The 13,047-nt window shown below is 34.9% G+C and overlaps 1 protein-coding gene across 2 annotated transcripts in view; it reads left to right on the forward strand.

The window, feature by feature from the left end:
• Window positions 1-9,730: 9,730 nt before the first annotated feature.
• Window positions 9,731-13,047, forward strand: part of TMEM196 (transmembrane protein 196) — a gene marked incomplete at both ends in the record, with an annotated part of 51,631 nt that continues 48,314 nt past the window's right edge. Inside the window, one exon of one of the 2 annotated variants that reach the window (XM_082846202.1) lies at window positions 9,731-9,895. In XM_082846202.1, the coding sequence (XP_082702328.1) occupies window positions 9,731-9,895 (165 nt within the window). The remainder of the gene's footprint in view (window positions 9,896-13,047) is intronic. The other variant, XM_082846203.1, reaches the window with a different exon arrangement.

The following is a 13,047-nucleotide window of genomic DNA, read 5'->3' on the forward strand; positions in this document are numbered from 1 at the left end:
TGCTCAGTTAATAAATGCATAACAAAATGATAATTAAATATCTTAGCACTCATTTTTTAAAGTGTTTAAGAGAGTATCAGAAATAGGTGTGAAAACTGTCTCTTTCTGGCAGCAAAAATTTGAGCAGAACACTGCATTTCACTGAACCTCAATAGTCAAGCAGCTGGTTCTTTTTATGGTAAAAAGCAAGTCTCAGCATAAATTATTATCCCTGGTTTATTGATTAGGACAGTTGATGGATAGTTTTGTTTATTTCTTCTACATACTTGCTGATTTTTTTCTCTAGTTGTTCTAGCAGATGGGTATTTAAAATCTCCAAATACAGTGGAATTTTCCATTTCTCTTTTAAATTCTGTCAATTTGCCTCATATGTTTTGACATTTTCTTTTTGGGATTTTTTTACATTTATGATTGTTATGACTTTGTATTAGTTTATTGCTCTTTAAAAAAATTATGTCAGAATTTAGTGGCTTGAAACAACATTTATTATCTCACAGTTCTGGAAATTGGAAATCTGAGTGTATCTTAGGTGGGTCCTGTCTTGCAGTCATGGTGTTGGCTAGGTATGCAGTCATCTCAAGGCTTCCATGGTCAAGGATCTGCTTCCAAACTCACTCATGTTGTTGGCAGGATTCAGTCCCTCCTCCTGTTGTTGGACCAAGAGTGTTAATTCCTTATTGACCATTGCTCTGAGGCTGCCCTCAATTCCTTGTCTGTGGGCCTCCTAACATATTAGCATATTACCATCAGAGAAAGCAATAGAGATGACCATAAGATGGTAGTGGTAGTCAGGGTCTTTTGTAACCTAGCTACAGAGGCGACATCCATCACTTTTATCAAATTCTGTTAGTTAGAAGTAAGTCACTAGATCTAGTCCACATTCAAGGGGAGGGATATTTGAGTACCAGTAGGCAGAAATCATTGTGAGATGTTGTCAGAAGATAACTACCACAATTTATTCTTTAACTTAAATTTTTATCCTTTTATTATGTCCATTCCAATCTCTGGTAATAATTTTGTTTTGAAGTATATTTTATCTTTTATTAATATAGCCACTGTTTGCATGGAATATCTTTTTCCTTCCATTCACTTTCTATCTTTTTTTTTCTTTAAAGTGTATATCTTGTGTACAACATATGATTGTTTTGTTTTCCTTCTATTGTTTCTGATAATCTCTGCCTTTTAGTTTTAATTTTTATTTCATTAATGTTTAATACAGTTTTTTTAATATCATTGAATACTGTTGTGCCATTTTATTTTTTGATTGCTACTTGTCTCCTCTGTGTTTGTTCCTGTGTTTCTCCTTTACTGCCTTTTATTTGGATTCTAAAATATTTTTTAGAATTGAATTTAAGTTTCCTATTTTACTTCTTGGCTATATTTCTGTGCTTAGTTATATATTTTGCATTTCCTTTTGGTTACATCAGGAATTACAATACATCCTTAACTTGTCATAATACACTCAGAGTCAATTATTTACTACTTCATTTAAATATGAAAATCTTGTAAACATAAAGAAACATAGTTCCCACCCTTTTCATTATAATTTATTATATATAACAATCTACATACATTTTAAACCCCACAAGACAATGTTATGATTTTGCTTTAAACAGTTAAATGGTTTGTAAAGATATAAAGAGGAAAAAGTCAAAAAGAAAAAAGTAACCTTTTTATTAAACCAGATATTAACTATTTCCGATGTTCTTTATTCCTGTCTTAGGATCTGAGTATCATTTTCCTCACTTTGAAGAACTTGTGATTTCTTACATTTCAGGGCTGAAGGACATGGATTTTTAGTCTTCTTTTATCTGAAAATATTTTTATTTTGCCTTTATTTTTAAAGGACATTTTAGCTGTATATAGAATTCTGTGGTTTTTTTCTTATTTAATCATATAAAATAAGTTATTCCACTGTCTTCTGGTTTCCATGGTTTCTGATGAGAAGTTATTGATATGACACATATGCCACTTTTCTCTTTTTGCTTTTAAGAGATGCTCTTTATCTTTAGATTTCAACAATTTGACTTGGCCTTGTGCTTTGTTGTTAGCTTCTTTATATTTTCTCTGCTTGGTGTTGATTTAGAAACTCAAATATGTGAATTTCTCCCTTTCATAGATTTGTAAAATTTTAGCCATTATATTCTGAAATATTTTTCTGTCCAGTCCTCTTTCCCCTTCTTCTTCTATTCCAGTTGTACCTATCTTTGACCATTTCATATCATTTAAGATGTTCCTGCAACTCATTTTAAAAACATTTATATTGTTTACTATAATTATGATTTATCTATATTTAAATTAACCTATGCTGTCGTGTTCATTGAGCTAAGTCCTTCCAATTTTATTTATTTTAAAATTGTATTTTTTACTTCTAGAATTTCGATTTTAAACTGATTTTATCTTTGTTATAATTTCCCATTTCTCTACTAAAATATTCATTGGTTGAAAAAAATGTTCTCTTTTAGATCATTGGGGATAATTGTAAGTACTGTCTTAAAATCCTAATCTGTTAGTTCCAACATCTGATGTATTTTCTGGTCACACTTGCTTGATTTTTTCTCTTTCGTGAGAGAAAATATATTTTATTTTTTGGTTCTTCATATGTTGGATAATTTTTTATTACATCTAGGATATTAGAAATATTAAGTTGTAAAGATTCTGGGTTCTGCTATTTTTCTTTAGTAAGCATTGTATCCTTTGTTTCAGCTGTTAATTTTTTTGGCTGTGCTGGAACTGTAAACTCCGTTTCTTGCACAGCAGCTCTGGTTTCTGTGCATGTTTTTAGTCTGTTTGAGGCGAAAACCAAAAAAAACTATTGTTCACAGTTACCCATCTATGTACCATTATGACGCTCAGAATTTCTTTGTCTAGATCCGTTTCCTTCTGATATATTTTAATTGTTTGAAGAATATTTCTTTTAATATTTCTTAAAGTGAAGATCTCATGTCTTCACTGAGTAAATTTACTAAGTAAATTGTCTCAGCTTTTGTTGGTCTGACAGATCTGTTTCCTTTACATTTTTCAAGATATTTTTGCTGGGAATATAATTCTAGATTAATAGGTTTTTCTGATTCTTTTTAAGTTTCCGTAATTTAAATTGTCATTCACTTGTCCTCTGGATTGCATAACTTTAGACAAGAATCTGTAATTCTTTCCTCTTTTCCTCTGTACATAATGCATCCTTTTTCCTCTGGCTGCTTTTAATTTTTAATCCTTATCACTGTTTTCCAGCAATTTGATTGCGGTATGCCTTGTTGTGTTTATTCTATTTGTATTTTACTGAACCTCTTGGATGTGTGGGTTTGTAATTTTCACCAAACCTGGGAAATAATTGGTCATTTTTACTTATTTTCACATACCTATTCTTCTAGAATTTATATTATGTCCATATATCATTTCTTAATTGTTCTACAGGTAATTGAGTCTCTGTTCATTTTTTTTTTCAGTCTTTTTTTTTCTCTGTGATTTAATTTGTATTGAGATTTTTCTCTGTGTAACTTAATTTCTATTGTGTCAATGTTCACTAATTTTTTCTTCGGTGTCTAATCTAATAAATCAGTGTACTATTTTTCATTTCAGATATATAATTTTTCATCTATAGGAATTATATTTTGTTTTTTGCTACAAATTCAGTTTATGTCTTTATTACATTAATATTTTTTCTCTTCATCTTTGAATGTATTTCTAATAAGTCTTCAAGTGTTAACAAATTCCATCATCTCTGAAATCCTGGTTATGGATCACATTTTCCTGGTTCTTCATATTTCAGGTACTGATTAGTATAGATAGTGAGTGTTACATTGTTGAATGATAGTTTTTGTCATTTTAGTTAAGATGTGCTAGACTTTGTTAAGTTACTTACCAAACAGATTGATACTTTAGAAGCCTGTTTTAAAACATTTTTATGTCAGCTATAGGGTTGCCTTTATGCATAGTTTAGCCCCACTGCTTATATGTGCTCTACCTGTTTTCTCCACCAAAGGCTGAGTATTCAACAAGAACTCTCACTGGCTATTGTGAACCTGAAAAATTTCCCAGACATCTTGTAAGCTTCAGATTTTAGTTCTCTGGTCATTCCATTTCTAGCCTTGTGTAGTTGCACCCCCTGATGTTGCGGCCTAGATTTAACAAGAGACTCAAGGGAGCCCTATGGAGATTTATGGATCTCTTTCTCTATTAAACACCCTCCTCTCTAGTACTCTGTCCTGAAAATACTGGGTACCTCAGCCTCCAAGAATTCTTCAGATTGTCCCTGAATTCTGTAAGACTACTGTGCTCTGCTTGGTACCCCTCTTCTTGTAACACAGCTTGTTAGATGCCTATAGTCAAAAGACCAGGAGAGAAAACATTGCTTGACCTTTTGACCTTTTAATTTACTAACCTTATATTAGTGACTGAATTGATTATTTCACCAACTTACTTGACTATATTAAGACAGGTGGTATTTGTTTACCAGCTCCTGGATTTTCCTTTTTCCATGTATTAAAATTTCTATATACGGCATAGGGAATATAGTCAATAATATTTTAATAACTTTGTATGGTGAAAGATGATTACTAGACTTATTGTGGTGATCAATTCATAACCCTATAATTGTAGAGCCACTGGGGTTTAGATACCAATGTATCAATACTTTATTTGTGTTTCTCTTGATTTATTATTTTATCCTGTAATTCTTTCTCTAACAAATAATTTTGAGAGGTAGAGGATGCCAATTGAGCACCCCCTTTTTTTTTTGCCATGATTTCCACAATTAAGAGTAAAATTTAGTGTTGCTGTATTTAATTGGGAGTGGGGCTCTTTCCATCGTTTAAAAGGGCATGGAAAATATACTTTGTTTCAGCTGTTAATTTTTTTGGCTGTGCTGGAACTGTAAACTCTGTTTCTTGCACAGCAGCTCTGGTTTCTGTGTATAGTTTTAGTCTGTTTGAGATGAAAACCAAAAAAATCTATTGTTCACAGTTACCCGTCTATGTACCATTATGATGCTCAGAATTTCTTTGTGTAGATCCAAGTTTCCTTGCAGGGATCAAAATTCTGCTCTGCCTGTCGTATGGTATCCTAACACTGTTTATTTTAATATATGGTATATAGTAGGAGAGTAAATCCAGTCCCAATTACTCCATAAAGGCTAGGAGTGTAAATAATCACACTCTTTATTAAAAAGTAGATATCAGAATAAAATACATAATTTGGGTTTTTTACATGCTTTAGTCATTAATAATCAAAAGATATTTCAGACATAAATGGAAAATTGTGATAAATACAATACTGAGTACTATACTTATTCTAATTAATTTTCATAAGCACTGATGTAACTATTAGATAATGACTTCTAAGCTGTATTATCACTAGAAGACAAAATAGGCAAAAGATAAATTCAGGATTAATTATCTCTTCTTCTTAAGCTTTAAATAAGGAAAAAAAGGTCCTCACAATGTTATTTCCTTTTTTCTTTTTTTAGCAGAATTACTTTGTAAAGTCCTAGCTAAGTCTTAGGTATCATCATTTCTAGCCACACTGACAAGAGTATTGAAATACAAAATAGACTTGTAGCACTTAAAAACAGCTATATGATTTGTAATAATTTTGTGATTTTTATTTTTCTTCATCTTCTGTACTACACTGGTCATTCAGTGCAGTTCCTAAAATCACCATACAAATTTAGTTTATAATAGCTTGAACAATTTAAATCAATTCTCAAAATTAATCAGTTTAAAATTTTGACCTTTTCATTTACTAACCTTATATTAGTGACTGAATTGATTATTTCACTAACTTACTTGACTATATTAAGACAGGTGGTATTTGTTTACCAGCTCCTGGATTTTCCTTTTTCCATGTATTAAAATTTCTATGTATGGCATAGGGAATATAGTCAATAATATTTTAATAACTTTGTATGGTGAAAGATGATTACTAGACTTATTGTGGTGATCAATTCATAATGTAGATAAATGTCAAATCACTATGTTGTATACCTGAAACAAATATAATATTGTATGTTGACTATACTTTAATAAAAAAATTCTATAAATCTTATTTGGGTAAATGGATGTATGAAGATCTCAGAACTCTTAGATACTTATTGGCAGAACTTAGGTCCGTAAAGAAAGCAATTACAGAGGATTTTCTTCTGATTAGCTGGTAAGTTTAATAAAAATTATTTTGAGATTACCTATACATTCATATTCACTGTATCCTACATAAGCCAGCAGGTGGCAAACTTGAGATTTTTTATACTATTGCTCCTATTGAGGAAGTACAAGTATTGAACCATATATCTATCAATGGATCTCATGAATAGCTTTTTTATTGTACTATAACATAAGAAAAATTAAACCCTCTAATTGTAGAGCCACTGGTGTTTAGATACCAATGTATCAATACTTTATTTGTGTTTCTCTTGATTTATTATTTTATCCTGTAATTCTTTCTCTAACAAATAATTTTGAGAGGTAGAGGATGCCAATTGAGCCCCCCCTTTTTTTTGCCATGATTTCCACGATTAAGAGTGAAATTTAGTGTTGCTGTATTTAATTGGGAGTGGGGATCTTTCCATCATTTAAAACGGCATGGAAAATATACTTTTTCTCCCAGAACAAGTAATGTAAGATATTTTTGAAAGTCCTAACAACACTGATCTTCATGTTGTTAAATACAAACAGTAACTTGTTCATGGTAACGATTGTTTTTATTTTATTCCTATAAATATTTCTGTTTTGGTGTGACTCATTGGTAGTCATTTATAAGCGATGATGGATTTAATTTCTTATTATTTTAAATTTTTATTGGAATATAGTTGATTTACAAAATTTTGTCAGTTTCAGGTGTACAGCAAAGTGAATCAGTTATACATATACTTATATTCACTCTTTTTTAGATTCTTTTAGTATTGAGTAGAGTTCCCTGTGCTATACATTAGGTCCTTATTAGTTATCTGTTTTATATATAGTAGTGTGTATATGTCAATCCCAGTCTTCCAATTTATCCCTCCCTCTCCCCACCCCTGGTAACCATGAGTTTGGTTTCTACATCTGTAAATCTATTCTGTTTTGGAGATAAGTTCATTTGTACCCTTTTTTTAGATTCCACATATGTGATATCATACATGTATGTTTGTTTTTCAAAAAATGAAGATTGGTTATAGTCAAGCATATGATTAGGCTTTGGGTTTATAAGAAAACACATTTCTAGCCATTGCATTCAGAGATGAAAATTCAATCATAATAATTTACTCATTTCTTTCTCTCTGGGAAATTCATCCATTGTTAACACTACCTCTAAAAATTAATTTTCCATCCTGTAAGTTACACTCCTTTTTATATGGCTGCATTAGCCAATCTATTTTAACACTTACTATAACTTTCTCTTCCAATGGGAAAGAATATAAAAAAAAAAAAAAGGAAAGCAGTGACTAAAGGCAAACAAAAAGTTAGGCCACATAGTTACTCCATTATTTCTACATATAAATTGGATCATTTAAATGACTTTTACAAGATTTAAATAAAATAAACTGTCCTTCAGTAAAGCCAAAAACTATATGAAGGATTCTAGTGATTGGCTTTTTGGTAGACTGAGTTTTCAAGAAGTGGAAGGTGAATTCTCTAATTATTGAAAATAAACGTTTGAGGTTTTCTTCAAACATCACAGTAGCTGAAGACTCTTTAAGACTTATTAAGACTCTAATAATTCATAATTCTTCCTTCCTTGCTTTTTTTTAAGGGAAGAAGACTCAATTTTTCTAAAATGTGGAATATAAATACATCAAAAGGAAAATAAATTATACTGTACATTTGAATTTAAACTCTGAAATAAGCTCTGAAACTTAAGAAAACTAAAACGGGCACATGATATAGATTGTATATCATTCCACTTTAGTGTTCTCAGCACTGGGGCCTTAAGAAAAAAAAAAGAAGCTTCTAATCAGAGGAAACTGCCCTGCTCTAGTCAGCATGCATTCAGAGGTCAAGATGCCCTGGTCTTGTGCAATGTGTTCTAACTCAATCCTCCTTTCTTCTGTTTTCCTTCAAGCCATCTCCAAGTTCCCCAGAAACCAGTTTTTGAGAAAGATGACCCATAAACATCTTCTCATCCTCCCCACTCCCGAGATCTTCCTGATGCAATACCTTGGGATTTTTCATGAAGTAAAATCAGGGACATGAAACTGGCCCCAGACTCAGTGATACCCAGACTTCTAGAGTCCCACGTGCATCAGACTACAACACAAAAATACCTGAGCCATAGTTGGCCCTTGTTCTAAGGATTCTGATGAGGTCAAACTGTCATAAACAGTTGTGCAGTAAGCCAGATTTTTGTTTTTAATAATGCACTTTCCAATGTAGTACTGAAATATACACATCTCTTGAATATGAGTGAGAACAACGCAGTCCCAGGCATGTGGTCTGGTGATGCTACGTAGAACGCGCATAGCTGCGCTGCTAGGGGAGAGCTGGGGAGGAACCGCGGGCACCTCCCCCGCAGGGGCGAGGCCCCAGCCAACTGCATCTTCCCAACCTTCAGACATGGAAGGTGACAGGTTGTGACAGCAGGGAGTGGCCAACTCCTTAAAGCAGGCTTGAGTGTAACTCTTCTTGAGAGAGGAGTTCCTTGGTGAGTGTTCTTTGGAGTCCTAGTGAATTTAGGAGTCTGTATTTCCTCCCTCCCCTGTGTTCTCTCTGCCTTTCTTTACACACTGTGCTCCCACGTCACCCTGTGTACACGCAGAAGAAAGTTTTATACAGAATGAGCCCCGTGTTGACGTAGGCATCCCCTCCCCTCCCATCTGGACAGAAGCCCAGAAGGCAGCGAGAGGGGGGTTGGGGGAATGCGAAGGTAGGGATCGCTTGGATCCCTGTGGTAAGCGTCCCGAGGCGGGGCCGATCAAGGGCCAGACTAGAGTATTGGTTCTGGACCCACAAATAGATCAAGCTTTTCCCTCCTCCATCACCCTCTTAAATCCCAATGAGGTCATTGCAATGAGAGAGAATCAGATCAAGAGACAAGGGGAGGAAGAGGACGACGACGAGGGAGAAGAAACCCAGACGGAAAAAGACCATCAGACAAGGTCGCTTTTTCTGGCGACACAGAAACTGTGCGGAGTGTGGTGCTGAATCTCATCTGCCCGCTCAGCCTGGGGACCAAGGGACTCGTAGAAGCACTTTGTGTTACCACGAAAACAAAGGAAAGGAGACGAGAGGGAGAGAGAAGCTCTGAGCAGTTCCGCCTTGGATCTGGGGAAGCAAAGCTCATCTACTTGGCAAGGAAAGAAAGGGGAGCCTGAAAGGGTTTGGGAGGCTGAGGAGGGAGCGGGATTTCCCTGCGGAGAGTTGGGACGCGGCAGAACTCTGGACAGCGCCTCCCGAGCCGGATTCCAGGCTCGGGGCTCCGGAGCTCCGTGGCTCCTCCAGGGTTCCAGCTCCTTGTTGAAAGCCCTTTCTACCGGTGTGCTCTCCTCTCCTGGACTCCGACCACCGAACCGAACCGGGAAAATCTTTCTACGATCCCTGTCCGAACGTGCCAGGGGATGGAGCGACTCTGCCTCTGACCCGGTCAGGGAAGAGGGTCTCCAGTTCTGGAAATCCAGTCCTTGTGGATAATGCTTCGCCGGTGAAGAAAGAAAAGTTTTGGGGTCTGGTAGGGGGCAGAAGGGGTAAGGAGGATAGTGGAAGAAAGAAGGTGGATGGTTGGCTTCTCTCTCTGATCTGGAAGGAATGATGACCGAGGAAGGATGTGCACCAGCGGCCAGATTATTGGGAGCCTCTTGGTTCTCTCTGTGCTGGAGATAGGGCTGGGGGTGTCCAGCGTGGCCGTAGGAGCGGTCAGCTTCAGCCTGGCCCTCCGAGAGCACAAGCCGCAGCTTGGAGACTCGTCCCCGGTATGGAGCGGGGTGTGTGTACGTTGAGCCATTTCACTCTCTCTTTACCTCTTTACGGTGATGGTCAGTGTGTGTGCGTTAGTCACTCCCTCCCTGGGGAAGAAAATTATAAATCTCCTCCGGCTTGCATGTAGGTTCATGTTGGCAGGCTATACTTTATGTTGTCCTTTATTTATTAGTGTGTTTCCTTTTTTCTTACCTTGACTTGATACCACATTAAATGGCTTTGTTTAAAGTTGGGGGGAGGGCAGTTTCCACTGGCTGAGTCTGCAAAAGCCTGCGGAGTGGTGCTGATTGGGGCATCACACCTGTCAAGGGCAGACTCACTTAATTTCTTTTACAAGGAAAATCAAAATGAAAGTGTCATATCATTTTCTTATACCAGGAACAAGCAAGGGTAGAATTGTGCGTTTATTTCTGGATAACAGTGCCCAAAGTACACTAAAGGCAACACCGATATCACAAAAGGAGAAATGGGGTGTGAGTGTGAAAGGAGCATTTTATCCCAGAAAACACTGCTCTTAATTTTCCCTTGTTAGCGTCTATAGAACTCTCTTGTAAGTTCTAGGCAATAAGGTAAACAACAGATTATGATATGTAACATTCTAATTGAAGAATAACTCAGCTTAAAGAGTACCTAATGCTCAGAGAAAATGTCATAATTTTCTCTAGGTCAGAGGGCAGACCCAGTGAGCTTCTTGTTTATTTACTTTGGGTGAATCTCCAGGAAAGCTTTGGAGACCCATTCCTTCCACCAAGGATCAATAAAATAACTCAGCACTATTCCTAGTGTGAGCCTAATTGTGAAAATCAGCTTTTCTTCTCCTTTAAGTTATATAGCTGCTATATCCACATCCTTCTGGGTCTCTGGCTTGATTCTATTTTCTCAGATAGTTTAATAGGATGTTATTCTGTCACAGATAATCAGTGAGTATAATTAACAGTCATGGCTTAGTCATGCTCTAGGTCACCGAGGAAAAAATTATTTATGAGTTAAAGAATAATTCTGAAGCAATTTACTTTTGAGAGAAGTTCTAGCATTCTTAAAACTGGCATACTTGTACTTTAGAAAATTAGTTTTTATATTTTAACTTTTCAGAGTGAAGTGTTTTTAAATTGCAGAAGTTATAAGAAGAAAGAAAAATGGTGTTCATCTCTAACATGGAATTTTTCTAGGAATCCTTGTTCTGAATTCAATAAGTTACCACCAACCTCAAATAATTACCTTTTTCTTTATTATGTAATTTTATCAATGTATATTTTAAATTTAAGTATGAAAGACTAAAAGGCAAATCTTCAACCTAGTAATTTTCCATCTTATATGTAGTAGTGATTATTTTGAGATTTGTAGTATTATTACTTTATTATTATTATTATTTAAATAGAAATTGTTAGACTTTAAAACTTCCATCAGACAATTGTCAAAATTAACTGTAATGTCAACATTTAAATCACGGGAAGAAAATGTGATCTTCTGGTGGCTTATGAGGAATAAGCCTCAAATACTCTTCAAATCAATTCCCCTCTGAAATTCAAGAAACTGAGTAAATAAATGTAGGTTGTATCTAAATAACATTAAAGTATCCAGTTTACCTTCAAGAATAAAAAAAAGTGGTTACATTTGCTTAGTGTCAAGTAAGAAAAATAATTAAATGATTTTTTCCTTTCTTTCCCAACTATTTACCATTATCTAGGTGAGTCGATATATGTGTATGTACAGAAAATGAAAATTCTGAAGCAGCTCAGTGAAAAGCAAATAAAATAATAATACAGTCATTATCATAAAGAATTATTTCCAGTTTTAACACTTTGTTTCCTTAGAGTAACCAAAATTCACCTAGGATTCTCAAATAATAGTTTCAAATTCCATTGTCTGATTCAGTTAAAAAAAAAATCCATATGATTGAATGAATGGATTTAAAACTTGAGTGCCCATAGATTTGGTCACTTGTATTAACTCAACATAAAAAATCAAATTTGTGAAGATATAAATATCCAAATTTGATCTTTGTTTATCACATTATAGGCATGCTAAATTGATTTTTAAAATAATTTTTCAGAGGTCATTTGTGATACAGACTGAATTCTCTCTTAATTCTGGCGATGATGAATTCGTATAACCAGTATTTATAGAGGGCTTACCATATGCAAGGTGTTTTACTATTTAACACAAAGCCTATTAAGGTGAATCAGAATGCCTAGCAGAGGAAACAAGATGGGTATGTCACAAACTTTTATCAGTAGTGAGAAATTAGTTTGACTTCAGGGAGTTACAGGAGTAGATAAAGGGGAGAGAGGAAATACCCATGGGAGAACTATTATTTTTCTCTTGATCTTTAAAGTTTATTGAAATTTGGAATTAATGTATCACAGTGTTAAGTAATGTATCACAGTATGAAATCTGGAGTTTGCCTGGGTACAAATCGCAGCTCAGCCATTAGCCATTTACTGTCTGGATGACTAGCCAAAGTTTCCTCATACTCTGTAAAATAGGGTTGCTAGAAGTCGCAAATGAAATAATGCTCTTAGTAAAATGCATGGTATGTAGTAAGCACTGAATAAATGCAAACAGCTAGTACTGGGTGCATAGACTAACAGTAAAGGGCATGAGAAAGAGAAACTTTTAGGCAGCAAGGATGAAGACAAAAAACTGGGACAGGATGGGTTGTGTTTCAGGTAGAATAGGCTCTTCTATTTTTCTGGGGCTTACGTGCGTGAGGGAGAGATAAGGATGGAAAGAGTGGAAGGGACCAGACCATGGGAGGCTGCGTGCCAGTCTAAGGCAATAGATTTATTTCCTCACAGTTTTAATCTAATAATAATAATAACACCAATTTTTAGTTCCCAAAGAGACTGCAGGAATATGCAGCAGAAAACTAGATTGAAAACTACTAATCTCTTTGGTATTTGGTGAATTTAAAATCTGTGTTATTTATAAACACTGGATGAGATTTTATGTTAATTAACCTTTCAGGTCATAGTGTATAATCAGAGTGTGTTTTGATTGGTGCCATGAAGTTTTTTCAACACAAATATCATTATTGCCAGATTTTGAATTAAATTTTAGAAGCCAATGGAAATAAAAACTGCACTACGAAGGGATTACTTATTATAATGGACCTCAACATCATAAGCTTTTTTCTAGGTCAAATGCACTAAGAGTTCAGGCA

This window comes from Leucopleurus acutus (assembly GCF_964270905.1).
Source record: "Leucopleurus acutus genome assembly, chromosome: 9".
NCBI classification, from domain to species: domain Eukaryota; kingdom Metazoa; phylum Chordata; class Mammalia; order Artiodactyla; family Delphinidae; genus Leucopleurus; species Leucopleurus acutus.